This window comes from Protopterus annectens, chromosome 1.part1, assembly GCF_019279795.1.
Source record: "Protopterus annectens isolate FY-2018-M chromosome 1.part1, PAN1.0, whole genome shotgun sequence".
Taxonomy (NCBI): domain Eukaryota; kingdom Metazoa; phylum Chordata; order Ceratodontiformes; family Protopteridae; genus Protopterus; species Protopterus annectens.
In genome coordinates, this window is record NC_056726.1 from 416,943,077 (window position 1) to 416,962,852 (window position 19,776).

At 39.9% G+C, this 19,776-nt stretch overlaps 1 protein-coding gene across 1 annotated transcript in view; it reads right to left on the bottom strand.

The window, feature by feature from the left end:
• Positions 1-1,238: 1,238 nt before the first annotated feature.
• Positions 1,239-19,776, bottom strand: part of LOC122805393 (p53 apoptosis effector related to PMP22) — a 301,279-nt gene continuing 282,741 nt past the window's right edge. The window contains exon 3 of the mRNA XM_044075500.1: positions 1,239-5,160. Coding sequence (XP_043931435.1) covers positions 4,955-5,160 — 206 coding nt within the window. The 3' untranslated portion in view covers positions 1,239-4,954. The remainder of the gene's footprint in view (positions 5,161-19,776) is intronic.

Below are 19,776 nucleotides of genomic sequence, written 5' to 3' on the forward strand. Positions count from 1 at the left end.
CCTGAGCTGGTTTACTTAGCCACTAGACAAAGGCTGAAGTTGAAGTGTTGGCCATTAATGCTTCCTGACACAATTACCATTCAAATGTAAGTAAAGCTGGAGCAACTGCTAGTTAAAGGCAAGGAGTCATCTCCAGGCCATTGTCAGAATGTGATTTGGTAGCTGTCATTGTGGCAGCACTGGCAAAGACCCCATTTTATGATCACTACTAAAAAAAATTAAATCCCAATCTTATGTTAAATGAGTATCGATATAGGCTGTGTCTAGCATGAGCCTGAAATAAACAACTGAGCAGAGAACGAATTAACATAAACAGTAAATTAAGACAGCAGATACATAGCCAATTAGGTAGTTAATTCCAGCAGCACAGGGGTATGACACGCAAAAGTATTCATGTCAGATGATTTTAAACCCACTCAGAGAACCACTAGCACTCACCTGCAAAGCACTGAATGTAGAACTTCTCGAGCAAAAGGATCTACAGGCAATGACTTATCAGTCCTGACTAGCAGGAAGTAGTGCTGAAGGCAGAGCAGAAATAGACTGGTACATACCCAGTTACCCCTAACGCTGACAGAATGATAAAGATTCCTTCTTGCACACTGGTGAATATCTGATGGCCTGTGGAAAAAAAAGTGGCCAGTACTGGTAGCAACCTCATGATAGCCTATACCAAGAGTGCAGCAAGCACCACATTCAGAGAAGAAAGTGATTTCTTTGCTGCAGGAACTTCTCCCCACTCACTCAGTGTGTCAGTCAAAGCGGTCAGGTTTTCTCTTTCAAGCTCACTACTCACATCAGAGGAGCTAACCTGGTGTCTCACCCTCAGCTGTAGCATCTATTCTGTCTGATCAGGCAATATCAGTAAAACTGCATCCTAAAAACGATCCTGTTGGGTTGGTACTGTGAAACCATCGCTCACTTCCTCTTCTAACTAAATCGTAAAAAATAAGCATGCAGGTGATGTCATGGATACAAGTCCGACCGTCTCATACACATACAAGTTCCAACCTCATTATGTTAATGCTTTAAAACTGTATATTATACTGCATTATCTTTTTATACAAACTTGGACGATCTTTAAACATAATGATTTATATTACAAAGATGCCCTCCATCTCTCCAGTTGTTGAGCAAAGAAGTTGGTACAGACAGCAATGCAAATTGGATAATTATAGTTTTCTTATTTTGCATGTACACAATAAAAACAATTTCACCATTAGTAACCACACAGAAAACATATTTATAGACTAATTTTATTTTCATACAAAAATACCGTACCTCATCACAACAGTTTTTCTGTATACCATTAATACCTCCAACAATCTTTCAGAACACTGCTATAGAAGCTTTGATGACAGGTGTTTCATCAAACAGTATCAAAATTAATCAGGTGTTTTTCGTGTTTAACCTCACTCATTTTTAATAAACCTCCTTTCAAAAAATAAAAGACAACTAAAATAGTGAAATAAAAATGTGATTTGTTAATGTACCATCATTTTTTTCACTAAAACAAAGCTAAAAACATGCATTACACACTATCCCTGCTAAAATGCTTACAGTACTTCTTGCAGATTTTAGACAAGTGAAACAAATACCATGCTATCACCTAATTGCTACAGCATTCATAAAAGGATTAGTATTCAAAATGGTAACTAAAGAAACATATTTTGCATCAATAATGATACACACCATAATGTATGCTGTTTTAAAGTAGAAGCAGTGAAGAATTCTGGTTCCTCACATATCATTAAATAATAAAGGCAGGATCATACAAGAGTTTACCATATGTTATTTAAAACAAATAAGGCTTCTATTTGAAGAAAGTGTCTAATGTCTGAGATTATCTTATTAAAGGCAACACAATCTCTTGGTTTTACTGTTGTACACAAAAAAATATTTTAAACATTCAAATTTTATTTAACTGACAAAGGTATCCATCAGTTACTCTAAACATGTAAAATCCAAGTTAAAAACTCATTGTAATCTGTGCTCTGCTGAAGCACATAACATAATCCAAGCGTTTTGGTGGGGAGGCAGTAACAATCCTCTGACAAACAGGACTTAAGAAAATGCAAAGCTCACTGTACATAACTACACCATAGTTATGCATCTTCCACTGAGAAGCCACACAGTGAATACAAGATTTCAGAATTTGCCTTTAAAGTCAGCAAGGTTCAGAACACAATCGTTAACTTCTGAAAACTGGTCAGGAATTTGAGCTTTCTCTTGTTTTTCCCTCTCTCACTCTCTCTACATTTTCTAACTGTATAGTTTCACAAAATGAGCAACTTTGATTTGTAATTCCACTGTTGCAAAAGTCAGTTAGCTTCATGGCATACAGGGATAAAGCCCTGTTCAGATTGCCCAGGCTTGAAAAGCAGCTTGGTGTTAGAGCAGAGAGTAGTGGAAGTGTATGGCCAAAGATGACATACTCACTTGGAGGGGATATAATGTGTCCCGCTGTAGGAATGACACCCGTGTGTTAAACCAAAGATGTATTCTCGGTTTGAGAAAGTGAGGCAAAGAAATGCAAGCCTGCCAAGTATAGCATCATTTTCTACCTTAGCAAAGCAAGTGAGTGGAAACATGCATTTGCATAGAGGCCAAGGGTAGCAGGCAATGTGCTGCACCTGCTAGTCAACAGGGTGATGAGATAAACTGCTATCAACAGGGTAACGAGATATGGTATAAATGAAAAACCCAATCTAGCTCTGACAGTCTAGCAGTGCTCAAATCTCACCACACCACAACAGTGTACTATTACATTAGCAAAAGATTAAAGCCTTCCCTAGGGGTGATGCGAAGTGTGAATGTCAGGCAGGATGAGTGAATGAATGAGTCTGTAATATAGGTTGGTAGGGAACAAAAACAGAATTAAAATAACTTGCATATTTTGAATTCTGACAAAGGGTAGTGGATTATGACAAATTTTACAAACAGCTTTCTTTACATCTTCACTATTAGTTTTGAAAGTGGATAGGCAATATTTTTCTTTGTTTCAACACCTATAACCCAGCAAGAAAGTCCTTCAGATTTCTTGAAAGTTTCTCTATAGTAAGGCTCCATGGAAGCAAAATTATACCCCATTAACATACGTTATTTTGCAGGTTCTTTTTGCTGCCAGAAGGTTCTATAGAAATCACAGATGAAAGAGTGAGTTTGCTAGTTTTGGGAATGCCACATCTGAGGCCAACGTCCTTGAGCTACAACACTTCATAATCAGTAAATGTAATCATGACTTGTTTTCTCTTAACTTTTTAGGAATCAATCAAAATTAACAAGGGCTAAGTGACTACTGCACCTCCCGTCATTTAATATGTAGTACAGGAGTGATTTTTCAAAAGAAATATTTTGGTGACAAAATGGGCTCATGAAATATGGTAAGAAACAGTAGGATCTTTTTCGTTTTATGTTTTGCTCATATTTTTAGAGCTTTCATTTTATTCAGCTGTGATAATTCAAAATACAATTTATCAAATCCATCCAAAACATTAGCAGAGCACTGTAACAAAAACAGTCAGGCCTATCCATAATAGACTAGTGGTCACCACTGAAGTACAATAACTACTGCGTGAATGCCAGGATTTTTCTTTACATAAAGGCACACTGTATACAGGGGATTTCCCATTTGGAGTGACCTTGAATTTCTTTATACAAATAATGGAGCTATGGGTTACAGGGGAGGCCTACCCCTGTAAAATCTGTGTGCATTTCTATTTTGTAATGCTGTTTGTGTTTCAGTGCCATCAAATTTTTTACCACAGTTTTGTCAAGAATTGACAGCTTTTCATGGTGCCCTATAACAAATAAGTTGTGAAAACCTGCAATGATATTAGTCTGTGCTGCTTATGAAAGTAGTAGTTGCACAGCTGTGAACAAAAATATGCGTAAGATATAAATACTAGCTAGTGTATGCAGCAAGTCAACTCATGCTTAACAATGCCTTTGTGATGTTCTTTTGCAAATACAATATATTCTGTTTCAAATTCCGCTACAGTCAGTAAGGCATACAATCCAGAGTTAGCGATTAGAAGGTACCAATGAACAGGAGTGAAGTCATAAGTGGAGTTCTAACTTAACTGAATTTTAACAACTCATTATCTAGATAACAATTTATCTAAAAATATGTTTAAAAATAAAAAGAAAACATACTGAACAGCACTGTTAAATTCATTCAATAAAAACAGACCCGCCAGTTGTCTTTCAACAAGAAAAGTGTCTGATTAGAATAAGATGCCCTTGGAAATAAGCTGCAACATGTAACAACTTTTAAAAAAGTAACTGCTTAACTGCTGACAGGCTACACTGGAATGAGTTACCTGGCATGAAAGGCTGAAAGGCTGAAAGGGTCCAGTGTCGGAGACTGTACACCTACTTGCTATCCCTTGCCTCCATGTAAGCACAGGCATTTAAAGCTAACTTTCAGCACATGCTTTCACTTCTCCAATGAAGGAATTACAGCTGATAAACTCAGCAACAAGACACTGCACAAGTTGCATTAAGAACTAAATAAAAGGGGATAAAATGTAAATATGTTTAGGTAATTATACAAATCTGTTCCTTCAAAGCCTCATGGTAGAAATCATTTACACAACAGATCCTAGTAAGTCTTAAAGCTTTTGTTTTAGATGCCTATACACCTTTAAGTAAAAGATAAGGTAAAAGTTAGGTCACATAATGCACAAATCATGGATTTTTGTAAGCAAACTCCTTGCGTGCCTTCCTTGCAATATCAAAGTAATCAGCGGTAATATGAACTGAAAAAATAGCTTATCTTCTACCTAGTAAATTTTGTACACAGGATTAAACAAAACATTTCAGTAGATTGACTGGACCTTAGGCTGGAAGAGCAAATAGTACAATATGAGAGAAGTCACTTGCGGTGAACAGTCTGGTGAAGGCTGACGTTTAGTTGGTACCCATTTCTCCCTTGCCAATAGGTTTAGGAGGACTAGAAAATGTAGGAGATCTTTTCATTGCCCAGGAACTTGTCTTCATAGTTAGGAAGGCAGCAAAAGAAGATGGTACAGCCAATCATGAGGATGGTACTACCCCAACCAAATCCATAGCTCCAGCTATATTCGTAACTCCCTTCAGTAACCATATTAGAAGTGAAATTTACAGCATAGACAATCAGCCCTATAAACTGAATCACAGCTGCACAAGGAAAGAAAAGAAAAAAATCCATTAGATGAACGCTCACTGCATACAAAGACTAATATACACAAAGTTCTTTTAACAGTTTTATCAGCTTCCATTATAATTCAGATAAATAATCACAAAATATTCCACATTTTTACTGTATATGCAAAACGCTCCCTTTTCTGTCAATGATACATGGAGGAAAAATCGCCAGAATACAAAAAATGTTAGTCGATATGGGAAAACAGTTCTCTCAAACTAAAAGAATACAAAATAAAAATAAAATGGCCATTACAGGCATTGTCTGGTATTTAGCAAATGAAAATTGGATGGCATCAGCACAGTGCCGCCACAGGAAGGTCAGATGGGGAGGAGCTCATTTTCCTTTATTCCAAATGGCGGCACACACAAACAGAAACTGTTTTATAATAACTGGCCATCCCTTTGGTGTTGACATTTTATGCTTGGCAACTTCAGAGGACAAAAACTATCCCCATAAGCTCAACTACTTTACAGCCAGATTGTCAAATGCATTGGCAGCTTTATGGAATCCCTTTACAGTCTGCAAAAACAGATAAAAAAAATCAACCTTCTAATACATATCCTTTTAAAACCCAACATTCCTAATGTACAGAGACACCAGAAGATTAATCTGTTAATGTAAGGGATACATATTTATGTAATTGCTCACTGATATTCACAGCTCTTGTAATCCCCACCCAATTGCTCACCTTTTCATTAACCAACATAACCCCCTGCCTATGTCATCTACTGTGGAACACCCCCAATTTCTATTGCCAGCAAACTTTACCATGTCTTTCTTAGAATAAAGAAAAACATCTGCATCACTTGTAGATGTCCCAAATATTCTCTTCTCTCATTACTAATTTGTCACAAGAAAAACAAACATGGGGATAAGACATTTCAACAACTTGGTCAAATGGTGACTTAAATGGAAAAAAGTCTCAGTCATTCCCCAAGGACAGGTATTACTAAAATGGAAAATATGTTTCCTTCTATGCTACACACAGTGACCCCAGAATTAGTTATATTAAGGGAAAGGCAGGAGGGTGAGGTGGCAATGCTGTAAGAGCAGATGAGATTTGGATGGAAATGCTGAATGTAAAGATACTGCTGGAATGTCAGTGTTGGTGCACCTTTTCCATGTTGCATGGGAGACTGCACTGTAAATTGAGTGGCAGACTGGAGGAATAGCCACTGTTCTCAGAAATGGAAGGAGAAGAAGAGCATATTCCAGTTACAGCGGTTATGATCCATGGCCTCCCTGGGAAGTCCTACACTAGTGTGCTAGCAAGGATCAAAGATCATACTGATACAAGGATGACCCTCTGATCCAGGAGAAGCAATGTAGATTCTGTCCTGACTATGGGACATTAAAAGAACTCTTTACCCATGTGTGAATACCAGAACAGTTTTGCGGGTCTAATGCTTGATTAAGTAAAGCCATCATCACCAAATAACAAAATTATGAGTAATAAAATGGACTACACACCTCATGTTCATGAACAGAGAGTGACAAAAAAACCCTTATGGATAAGACCAGAAGTTGGGAAATAAGGTAGACAGTCAGCTGTACCACTATAAACTCTCTACACAGCAGAAATACATGCATTAATGACAGCCAAACCAGTGTTTGTAAAACAAAACAGAAAGGCTGCACAGAAAAGGTTATTTGCTCCATCACGTCTATACTTTTGTATTATTCCCATATGTGGGAAAACAAATTGGCCAGGATCCTGGATTTTCTCTCCCTCAATTAGAATGACTTAACAGGTCTTATGCCCTACAGATACAGAAGTATATGCTTTGCAATGTAATCGCAGGCAAACAGTTTTGCCTCTGTGCAAACAGACAAAGGAAAATAACCAGTCTTGCAGTACAGAGACCCATAAGGAGTATGCTGAAACCGCTTCAACACAGTACAAGGTCTTGTCAGTTTGATTTCCTTTGAGATGATTAACAGTGTAGGGTACACATGCACACTACATGAGAGACCAAAAATATTGCAAAGATGCATGAGTAGCATATTCTGTGTCATTCAAACAGAACCAAACCACCATATCCACTGCTGTATATACTGCTCGCAAGATGCACAGCTTAACAATGCAACTGTATATTCACACACTGGCAAACCAATATACAGTTATCAAAAAGTTAAAAGCAGCTGTTACCAACTCGATAAATGCTCCATTGCCCAAACAAAAGAAAGTAGCATAAAAGTAAAATTGTGGGCGGAGCAACCAGGCAAAGTCTCGTTATATATAAAATCAATAAAATTTATTGTTGCACAAATAAGCGCTTTTGCTAAAAAGCTTCTTCAGATCAAAAACAGTTTTATACTAATAAGTTTCCTTTATATATAGGAATTCAAATGAATTTCAACCAATAACAATCGTTGCATCACTTTGTTTTTAAAGTTATATTGTTATGAAAGAGCTTCTTGATTATTTTCAACATATTTGTATCAAAATTAAAACATTATTGACACTTTTTACTTATAGCTCAACCTTATGGGAGACAAATTAGATCGCCTTAACCTTCACATCTATAATACATGCTTACAGAGATATTTATAAAATAACTTAAAACAAAAATATTTATATATTAAGAGATGCCATAGAAGCTATTCACATTTTTTTCTATAACTCAACCTTATGGAAAAAATGAATATCGCTAGCCTTCACGTATGAGATATATCACATACTTATGGAAATACATATAAGGTGACTTGAGACAAAAATACTTGTATATTAGATAATCACATAAATGTTATTCTCATATCTGTCTTATGCCTATTACAACAAAAATGTTGCTCATATCCATGAGCTTAATATATCCATAAGCGCATTTCTTGCAATAGGCATAAGACAGATATGAGAATAACATTTATGGGATTATCTAATATACAAGTATTTTTGTCTCAAGTCACCTTATATGTATTTCCATAAGTATGTGATATATCTCATACATGAAGGCTAGCGATATTCATTTTTTCCATAAGGTTGAGTTATAGAAAAAATGTGAATAGCTTCTATGGCATCTCTTAATATATAAACATTTTTGTTTTAAGTTATTTTATAAATATCTCTATAAGCATCTATTATAGATGTGAAGGTTAAGGCGATCTAATTTGTCTCCCATAAGGTTGAGCTATAAGTAAAAAGTGTCAATAATGTTTTAATTTTGATACAAATATGTTGAAAATAATCAAGAAACTCCTTCATAACAATATAACTTTAAGAACAAAGTGATGCAACGATTGTGAATTGTTGAAATTCGTTTGAATTCCTATATATAAAGGAAACTTATTAGTATAAAACTGTTTTTGATTTGAAAAAGCTTTTTAGCGAAAGCGCTTATTTGTGCAACAATAAATTTTATTGATTTTATATATAATGAGACCTTGCCTGGTTGCTCCGCCCACAATTTTATCAATATGCAGTTATGCTTGATGCCACCAAAAACAAAAATATTGTAAAGCTAAAAAATTCTGAACAGATTTGCAACACATGGGACAGAGTTCACTGCTCTGACTTCTGATCTTCAGATTATGATGAAGATGAGCTTGACCACATAACCACCACTATGGCCACAGGAAACACAAGGACGGATGAATCAAGCAGATTCTCTGGGAAGACACCTTCAGAAATGGTGAGCTGCAGTAAACTTCGTGGAAGACTGAACAGTTTGAAAGTGAGTGCTGTGTTTTGTCATCTATCATCAAGTACTTCAGTTTTACTATAATGCTGGTTTGCATACATCATGCACTGGTGTGCACCAACTACTTCATCTCCACCTTTACTGGATGAATACTGACTGTCTTTGCATAGCTATATGTTAGGTACTTGCACATTGTAACAAGAACATGACGAACAACAAACTTGTTTTTTCACAGTTCTTACAGGCAACTTGAGAAGTGTTGATGAACAACTTAAGAGTTTCAAATCTGGAGGAAAAACAGGCCAGCATTGTATTACAGAACCAGCCAGACTCCATCGTTGTATCAATGCAGATTCCAAATGTGGATATATAACCTTATATTCACCTTATCCTGTGTGTGTGCTGGCAACCATGCCAGTAAGTGATGCAAGTTTACACCTGCCTTACAAATGGCATGGGTGAACAATGTTTCATTACAGTTATTGTCATACACAAAGTACAGTCGTGTAAAATGTTACCATAACAGTAGATGCCTTACTTTTGCAGGCTTCTTTATACTTGGAATATCCTGCACATGACTGCCTAAAATCTGTCCAGCATACCAAAGTCTTAAGACCTTCCTGGCGTTATATGTCAGACGTATGACTTGCATGCAAGGCGTAAGGTACATATATGACATACATACATCTAATCCACAGAATTGACGTTCCCCAGGAGAATAAGATCAAGCCTATAGAAACTCTGGTATGCCCATCCAGGCACAAAAATGTTTTATTTTTATTTATTTTATTTTATTTATTTATTTTACATTTGTTGACCGGGAAAGTCCGACTGGAACGAGGTCCATTTACAGCAGAATCCCGGGGAGAAAAGCTCCACTATTAAACAATATGTACAGTGGGATTTTTTACAATACAAGATATTTCATACAAGAAGAACACGATTACAGTGGTTTGTTTCAGCTAACAAAAGGACTCCATCGTAACAATACAGTCATCAGAGACATCACATAAGACAGTATAAATAGACAATATTTTGTGCTAAGCAAGTTTAAGTGTGACCAGAGGAAGGCCCTGTATGGCAGTTTTGAGGAGTTCTTAGTACTGTAATACAGAGACAGTAAGCAGAGTATAGAGGAAGGTAGGAAGTATTTGAGGAGAGCAGGAAAGCATTTATGTGATGCAAGGACACAGCCAGGAATGCAAGAGGTGTGATTTGAGTGATTTTTGGAAGAGTGAGATAGACGGTGCTGAGGAAATATTCTGGGGGAGGTTATTCCACATTTTTGCTGTGGTATGAGAGAAAAGAGCTTTTCCTGCAGTGTTGTTGGCATGAGTTATATGCAAAAGGGTTTTGTTGGATGAGCGGAGTGGACGGTTTGCTGAGTATTGGTTCAGTAGTTGGTTCAGGGCTGGAGTCTTGTGGGGATTCTTTAGGATGTTATAGGTGAGGACTAGTTGGTGGTAACTAATTAAATGACGAAGTTCTAACCACTGTAGCTCTTTTAGAACAAGGCAATGATGGCTTCTAAAAGCAGAGTTATTGGCAAATTTAGCAATTTTATTGTAACATGACTCTAGTTTGTTCATGTCTGTTTTCCTAATGTGGGTTAGGATTGGAGATGCATACATTAGGGTAGACAGAAGGTGGGTTTGGGCTAGGGTGACCCGTGCTTGGTCTGTTAGGAAGTGTTTGTGTTTATATAGGGTTCCTAATTTTTTATGTATTTTTTTAATGGTTTGAGAGGTATGGGCATCGAAGTGAAGATCTTTATCTATTTCAATGCCAAGGAGTTTTGTATGGAGGGAGGGGGAAATTGTGGTGCCACTTTTGGAAGTGATAGTGAAGGAACGAGGTGTGGGTCTGTATTTGTTCGGGGTGAATAGGAGTAATTTGGTCTTGTTGGGGTTAAGAATCAGTTGGATATCAGTAATCCATTTTTCAACGGAGTTGAAGGATTCCTGGGTAAGGTTTTGAAGAGTGGTTAGGGATGGGGCTGAGCAGATTAAGGTGGAGTCATCTGCGTACTGTATAAGTGATGCATGCAGTGTGGAGGTGTGTAGTCTGTTGGTGAAAATAGTGAATAGTAATGGGCCCAGTATTGAGCCTTGTGGAACACCTATGGTGGATGATAGTAGAGGTGATAGCACTCCTTGCCATTTGACTGACTGTTTCCTATCAGAGAGGTAGCTTTTGAACCAAGCAGTTGTAGAGGGGGCAAAGGATATTGACGATAGTGTGTCTAGAAGTAGGTTATGTGAGACCATGTCAAATGCCTTAGAGAGATCTAAGAATATGGCAGATACAAAGTTGTTGTTATTTCTAAGATGGTTAAACTGGTTAGTGAAAGACAGAAGAGCAGTGGTTGTACTATGGTTTGGGCAGAAGCCATGCTGGGTTGAGGAGAGGAGATTATGTGAGGTTAAGAAATGTATCACTTCGGTATGAATACATTTTTCAAGGAGTTTGGACAGGGGGGATAGGATGGCAATGGGGCGGTAGTTTGATAGCTCATAGGAGTTGCCACCTATGTGTAGGGGGATAATATGTGATACTTTCCATAGTTGAGGGATGTAAGCTTCTTTTATGGAGCGGTTAATCAGAATTGAAACAGGGTAGGCTAGGGATTCAGCTGCTAGTTTTAGGAAATTAGTGGGTAAGCCATCAGCTGCAAGAGTGGTAGGTTTTAGTTTTGAGAGTATTTTTTTGACTAAGGAGGTTGGTACGGGCGAGAGAGTAAATATGATGGTATATTATTGTGATCCTTAGTGGGGGTGGATAGAGGGTTATTGCTAGATAGCTGGGTAGATAGTGTTAGAATAGAGTCTGTGAAGTGATGGTTGAATTGAGAAGCTATGCTGACATTAGTGGTGTTTGTGTTGGGAGCTGGGGTGGTAGTTTTGCCGGGTTTTAGAAGGGAATTGATAGCCTGCAAGAACTTTTGGGGGTTTTTGGAATGTTTGTTTTGGAGATTTAGGAAGTAGCTTTGTTTATCTAGCTTCGTTTGTCTTTTGGCTTGATTAAGAAGTTGTTGACAGTTCTGTCTATTTAAGCTAGTGTTGTTCTTTTTCCAGATCTTCCAGGCATTATCTCAGCTTTTAGTAAGCCTTTTGTGGTCCTAGTCAGCCAAGGGACATAGTTTACTTTGGTTCTAAGTTTTCTAATGGGAGCTACTGTATTAAGAACATTCATAAAAGTACTATTGAAAAGTTGAACTGCCTGGTCTAGTGCTAGAGTATGTAATGGTTGCCAATTACATTGTTGTAATATACTGTTAAGAATTTGTGGATTTACCTTGTGCTCATCTCTAGTTTCCTTACACAGTATGGGTTTGGGTATGATAAACTTTTTACGAAGAAGGAAAGTGGGGCAGTGATCACTGAGTGCATCAGGTAGGCAGCCCACGTGATCATTTTGATTAGGGAAGTTTACTAAAGTCCAATCTATAATTGACTGTTTCTGGAATTTTTTGTCCACTCTGGTGGGTTCTTGGATTAGTTGACAGAATCCGAATAAGTTAATATGGTTTGTGGGATTGCTAGAATTGCACGATAGCCAGTCTAGATTTAGGTCTCCTAACAGGATAGTTTCTTCTGGCAGGTTGGTTGTAGCCCATTGTAAAATTTCCTCTATTGTTGCCGAGTTACTTCCTGGAGGGATATAACTGCAAAGGATGTTAATTCTCTTTTTTTTTTTTTTTTAGAGATAGAATTGAGCCTAATGTTTCAGCATTTTGGAATTTGGGAAGTGGGGTTTGCAGAGGCTGGAGGTTGAGTGTGTTTTTAAATAGAATAGCAACTCCGTCTCCCTTTCTAGCATCACTGTCTAGTCTTAGGATGTTATAGCCTGGTGGGAGAATTTCTTCATTTTCAAACTGAAAATGGAGTTAAAAATGCAAGAGAAAGCCTTCAGCCAGCAATAGGGCAACAAAAACATAAATGGGGGAGGGAGAGCCCAAATACTGCAACAGTGAGAAGTAGGACATCTACTGCTATGGTAAGATCTTGCACAACTGTACTATGTCCTCCTTTATCACTGTTGCAATATTCTTTATACCCGACAGAATACAAAGGCTACTGTAAAGTACAACAGAAGGGAAGCAGAGAAGAGCCCACCACAAACCCATAAAGGACAATACTGGCAAATCCTGCCTGGCCCTGGAAATCACATCCAACTTATAAACCTTGGTAAAAGTGTGGACAGAAGACCAAGTAGAAGCTTCCAAGATGGATCTAGTATCCAGACCCTAGAAAAAAGCACCAGAAGAGGCTATCACCCTGGTTCAATGAGCACGAACCAAAGAAGAATGTTGCCTACCATGAAAAGAATAACAAAAGGAAATGGCCTTAGGAGATCCAGGAGGAGATGGTTTGCTTAGACACTGCCAAACCCAATTTTCTGGCATGAAAGGAAACTAAAAGTTGCGCAGATTTTTCTGATGCATTTTGTCTTACCCAAGTAATATCAGAGATGTCTGTGCAAATCCAGGTGTGTAGAACCTTTTAATCAGCAAACTGTGGAGAAGGAAAAAAAAAAAAAAAAAAAAAAAAAAGAAGAGGAAGATGAACTTACTGATTCAAGGACAAATCATTAACTACCTTGGGCATAAAAGAAGGAAGTACAGAGGTACCCTGTCCTTGTAACAAAACAAAGGAAGAACTGCCATGAGGGCCTGGAGTTCAGAAACTCTCTTGGCAGAAGTAAGCGCCACAAATAATACTGTCTTCCAAACACAATGTTGCAGGGAAGAAAAGGCAGGTTCAAAACGGGACTGAACCAATTTTTAAAGAACAAAATTAAGGGCCCAAGGAGGAGGAAAGTACAGTTGTGTACCTACCATAAATGTAGATGTTCGAGTGTATTCACTGTTGCAGTCATTATACTTGGGTTATCCTGCTGGCAGGCTACCCGCAGTCCTGGTCCAGCGTCGGTTGCTGTCGCCTCTTCCCTGACGTCAGTCCGCCAGGGGTATAAAAGATGCAGCCGACGCCATTTTCTTCAGTTTATCTTGCCCCAGATGTCAGGTGCCCCCAAAAAGGTAGGCTAAAATTCTGCTTTTAAAAAAGCATGCAGTAACATAATCATTACCTTCATCTACAAGCAAATACACCACATAGGTTGTATAGGATAGATAAGTATAGATAAGTATAGATAAGTCCCAGCAAATAAAAGGGGGATGGAGGGAGGGTAACCTGGACTGCAACAGTGAATACACTCGAACATCTACATTTATGGTAGGTACACAACTGTACTATGTTCGTGTTTCACTGCTGCAGTCATTACACTTGGGTTGAATCCCAAAGCTGAGGTTGGGAGGCTGGGCCTAAATAGAATTAGGAGTGGCTATGAGACCCTGCAGAACTGCAGTGGCAAAGCCTACTCTGGATTTAGAGTAAAGAGGTAAGTGGTAGTGCTTTGTAAAACTGTGCACTGAAGTCCAAGTTGCAGCCTCCAAAATATCCTTGGTTGGTACTCCTCTGAGGAAGGCTGCAGAAGTGGCTGCTGCTCTGGTTGAATGTGGCCTAATGCCCTTAGGCACTGATTTGCCATGTTGTGAATAGCAGAAACGAATGCAGTGGCCTATCCATTTTGAAATAGTCTGCTTTGAAATAGCTATTCCTTGTGATCCTGCAGCATATGCCACTAAAAGTTGCTCAGTCTTTCTGAAAGCTTTAGTTTTGTCCAAGTAGAATTGTAACTGTCTGTGTATGTCCAAAGAATGCAGAAGTCTCTCCCCTTTATTCTGTGGGTTTGGATAAAAGGTAAGCAAATGAATGGTTTGGTTAAGAGCCACACTGGACACTACCTTAGGCATAAATGTTGGGTTTGTCCTTAGAGAAACCCTGTCTGAATGGAAAATAATAAAAGGTTCCACAGCCATTAATGCTTGTAACTCTGAGACTCTTCTTGCAGAAGTTATTGCTAGGAGCAGAGCTGTTTTCCATGATAAGAATTTTATCTCAGCTGTATTGGCTGGCTCAAAAGGAGGCAGTGTGATCTTTTCCAAGACAAAATTGAGGTCCCATGCAGGTATTGGTGCTCTCCTTGGAGGTCTTATGTTTTTGGCCCCTCTGATGTACTGCCTAAGCAGTGGATTTGAAAAAATAGGTGGGTCCGTATTGTAATGAGCTGAAATGGCAGAGGCATGGATCTTAATTGATGAGAAGGATAGGCCTTTGTCCAGCATCTCAGTTAGGTATTGTAAAATCTGAGGAATATTTGGTACAAGTGTGTCAATTCCTTGTGCCTGGTTCCAAGCACAAGAGGCAATGTCCAGGCTGGGCCTTGAGAAAAGCTCTTTAGGATTGGGTACCAGTGCTGGCATGGCCAATCCGGGGCAATCAGTATCATTTTTGGCTTCTCTTGTCTGACCTTTAGGAGTACCTTGGGGAGGAAAGGCAGTGGAGGAAAGGCATATACTGTAAGGTTTTTCCAGCTTGTTTGTGATAAGCCCTTGTGCAGAATCTCTGTAGTTGGCAGTTGTGAGGGGAGGCAAATAGATCTATGTCTGGGCATCCCCATTTCCTTGTTATCATGCTGAAGATTTGTGGATCTAGTTTCCACTCATGAGGATCTATGAGGTTTCTGTTCGTCTGTCAGAGCATTTGTTTTTCCTGGCAGGAATTGTGCTTGCAGGTGTACTTGATAAGTCAATGCTGTGTTCCACAAAATCATGGCTGGTCTGCAGAGGGGGTAAGAATGTGTGCCCCCCTGCTTGTTTATGTACCACATGACTGTAGTATTGTCCGTCTTTATCAGCAGTTGTCCCGGAAGAAGTAGATCCTTGAACGCTGTCAGGGCATTTTGTACAGCTAGCATCTCTTTTTGATTGATGTGAAGATGCCTTTGGCTTGCGGGCCATGTGCCCTGAATACATTTTCCTGCCATGTGGGCCCCCAAGCATAATCTGATGCATCTGTTGTTAGTGTTTGCCTGGCTGTGGATAAAGTGAATGGCTGTCCCTTGTTGTGGTGACAGGCCTGTGCCCACCATCGAAACTCCTGTTGCAGGCAGGGAATGAGGGTAATTAATGATTCCAGGCTCTGGCAATGTTGAGTCCAAACACTTTTTAGATATCATTGTAGCTTCCTCATATGCAGTCTTGCATATGGAATTAGCAGAATGCAGGATGCCATGTAGCCCAAAGCCTGCAGACTGTTTCTTGCAGATAACTGGGTCTTTGTTACCATGCTTTCGAAGTAAGAAGTCAGTTGCCTTTGTTTGTCTGGCGTGAGATAAGCCATCTGGGCAGTTGTATTTAAGCTTGCACCCAGGAATATTATCTCTTGAGCGGGTACTAGTTTTGATTTCTTTTTGTTTACTGTGTACCCTATGCAAACTAGTAATCTTTTTACAAACGCCAGATGCTTTAGTAGAATGCCTTTGGTCTCTGCTTGAATAAGGCAGTCGTCCAAGTAGGGATATATTTGAATTCCTCTTTGTCTGCAAAATGCAATTACTGGTGCCAGGCATTTTGTGAAGACCCTGGGTGCAGCAGATAAGCCAAAGGGCAGTGCAGAGAATTGGTAGTGCATTGAGCCAGCTATAAATCTGAGGTATCTTCTGCAAGATTGTCTGATTGGGACATGCAGGTATGCCTCTTTGAGGTCCAAAGTTACAAGCCAAGCCTTCTTGCCCAGCATGGAAAGAAGCTGCTGCAGAGTCAACATTTTGAATTTTGGAACGTCCAGAAAAGTGTTTAGAATAGACAGGTCCAGAATTGGTCTCCATGCTTTGTCCTTTCTTGGTACTAAGAAAAGTCTTGAGTAAAATCCTTGTCCCTGCTCTTGTTGTGGTCCTGGATGAATAGCCCTCATGCCCATGAGAGATGAAACTTGCTTTTGTGCCTCTGCCCATTGACTGTGTGGCAGGTCTGGCATACCTTTTGCCTTTGGAAGGGTATGAAAGTGGAACCTGTAGCCCTGAGAGACTATATTTAAGACCCATTTGTCCTGGGTGATTATGTGCCAATTTTGTGAAAAAAGTGCTAGCTTTCCCCCTAAGGGTGCTGCCAAAAGATAAGTGCTTGGCATTGGCAGAGGAAAGTCATTGTGACAGTTTCCTATATGGCTGTGATTTGTCTTCTCCGCTTTTGGAGGTAGAAGCACCCCATTGTTTGGGCCGGCAAGCGCCCTGGGGCTGTTGTCTGCCTCTAGGGTGACTGTATCGGCCTCTTTGTGGCCTGTCTGACACTGGAAAGGACCAATTCTTAGAAGGCCAGCTCCTGCTAAATCTAGGTGGTTGTACCTGTAAGAAATCCTTTACTGTCTGCAAAGATTTCGCTTTGTCCTGCATTTTCTTCAACACCTCTTCTGCCTTAACACCAAACAAAGTATCATGCTGTAATGCAGCATCCAATAATTTTGCTTTAACATGATCAGGCAGATTCCGTTCCTTTAACCAAGCATGCCTTCTAATGACAGAACCTGTAACAGCGGCCCTGCAAGAGGCCTCCAGTGAATCAAAACCACATTGCAAAGCATGCTTTCCCACTTGTTCAGCTGCATGCAATAAATCCTGCATTTCCTTGTTTTCAGAACATTCAGAATTTGTCAACATTTTCTGTTTTAGCAGTGACATTAATTATTGTTGATATTTAAACATATGAAACTGACAATTTAAAGCCCTTGCAGCCAAGGTAGCAGAAGTGTAAACTTTTTTCCCCATCTGTCCAGTGCCCTAGAATCCCTATCTGAGGGGACAGGATTTTTTGCAGTAGTGGCCTTGACCCCTTTGGGACCCTGAGATATAGTTTCTGGGTCAGCAGCAGGGTTTTTTATATAGAAATTTATGAGAGTCTGGAACCCTGTAGTATCTGTCTGGCTTAACAGGTGCAGGAGGTAAAGAGTCGGGAGACAGGCCGGACTCTAAAAAATACATCATCTACAATGTCTAGAACAGGTGGAATAGCAAGAGGTCTGTGCTGAGGTAGTAGAAGAAAGTCTCTGAGCCTTTGCTTAGATTCTGAGCAATCTTGGCTCTCCCAGTGGAAATGCTCCCTCATGGTATGCAGGGTTTCCCCAAAGGAATAATCCTCAGGAGGAGATGCTGAAGGAATAGATTCTTCAGCATCAGAATCCTCATAGGAAGGAAGAGAGTATCCCTGTTCTGAAGAGGAGTCAGAGGAAATGGAAACCTGATCAGAAGAATCATATTCTGTGTCTTGCCTAGGCCTCATATCAGGAGGGGGATGGGAACCCCCTGATCAAAGTAATTAGGTCTTCGACCATTTTAAGCATCTGTTTCTTAGGCATGGAAGTCTGTCCAGGAGAATGCTGTACTTGTTTCTTTGTCTTTAAAGCTGTTTTAGTCTTTGCCTTGGAAGCTGAGGTTGGCTTGATATATAACTGTAGGTCTTAAAACACCGTCAGAAGCCGATGCCTGCTCAGCGGCTCCGGACCCATCTGAGGGAATAGTTTCAGAGTGTCCAATACCTTGAGTATCCAGACACCTAGCTATCTCCACGTGGGAGTCAGAAGCGGCCTGTGGCTCTGAGGTAGCAGGCGTCAGGGGCTGCGAAAGCGCCTCACTGAAAACCGGTGACTAGCCTAGCGGAGGCCTCGTCGTCAGTTTTGGAACTCGGATGCCTGTCCTTTTCCTCTTCCTTGCACTTTTTATAAACTCCGGTCGTCGGCTGTTCCGACGGCATTATATAATTAAACCTTCAGCCAAAGTAATGAAAAGCAAAATCCTACCGACGCTTAATAGTGCATTGGTTAAATCTAGCACAAAACCGACAGCTAGCAATGTCGCAGTCAGGGCCTAGGCAAGGAATACAGTAAGAATGAAAATCCTTATGAGGTATTTGCTTTCCACAAGAAATACAATTGTTAACTTTTTCTGACATCGGTCTAGAGCAAGAAAAAAGTTTCCCCAATGGGATACTTAGCTTTATTGAAGACTTTGGTTCTGAAATTCGATTTCGAAAATCTCAGGAGTCGGCCGACCGCCACTTGCGAACTGCTTTTGCTTCGGGCACCGCGCGGCAAGAAAGACTGAAGAAAATGGCGTCAGCTGCATCTTTTATACCCCTGGCGCACTGACATCAGGGAAGAGCTGACAGCAACAGACGCTGGACCAGGACTTTGGAATTCAGGCTGACTGAGGGTAGCCTGCCAGCAGGATAATCCAAGTGTAATGACTGCAACAGTGAAACACGATGAACATCAGGCTTTCTTGGGGGTCTGACATAAAGGACACCTTTTAACTAGAAGCCAAAGGTGGACTCGTGGTCAGAAAGGCAGAAATGGCCAAACTAACAGAAAAATATGCCAAACCAATATTGAGCCATTCACACAAATAAGAAAGGATCATAGGGACCCCCCCCCCCAAAGATAAGTTCCTGGTCATGCTTGAGACATCAAATGGAAAATCTCTTCCAGTTAGCTACAAGGGAGTTTCTAGTAGTGGGTTTTCTGGCCTTCTAAAAACCCAAAGCATATCCTTAGGAAATTTGTGCTTGAAAGGAATCAAAATCCCATCACCCAAAGCAATAGTTGGAGTGTGGACAAGTGAGGGTGAATGACAGACCCCTCATCTTGTGTGACAAGATCCATCCTGAAAGGTAACTTGTGATGATTGCCCCTGGCCAGATGAAACCGAAGGGGGATCCAGTGTTGTCTGGGGAAAAAAAGGGAGTCACCAGCAAGATTGTTGGTGTGTCCAACATGATCTTGTGCAAGACCCTGGGAAGTAGAGGAGAACAGGCATACAGGAAGATCCCCTTCCAAGAAAAAAAAGATATGGCATCCACTTTTCAACCTAGTGGACTTGGAACTCTAAAAGAGAACTGAGAAAGCTGTCCATTCAGAGGGGAGGTAAAAAGATCTACTTGAGGAGTACTCTACCAATGGACAATGTCCAAAAACACCTCTCTGTGAAGCATCTATTCATGAGGATGTACTCTGGACCTGTTCATAGAGTCTGCCACTAGACTGTGCTCTGAAGGGA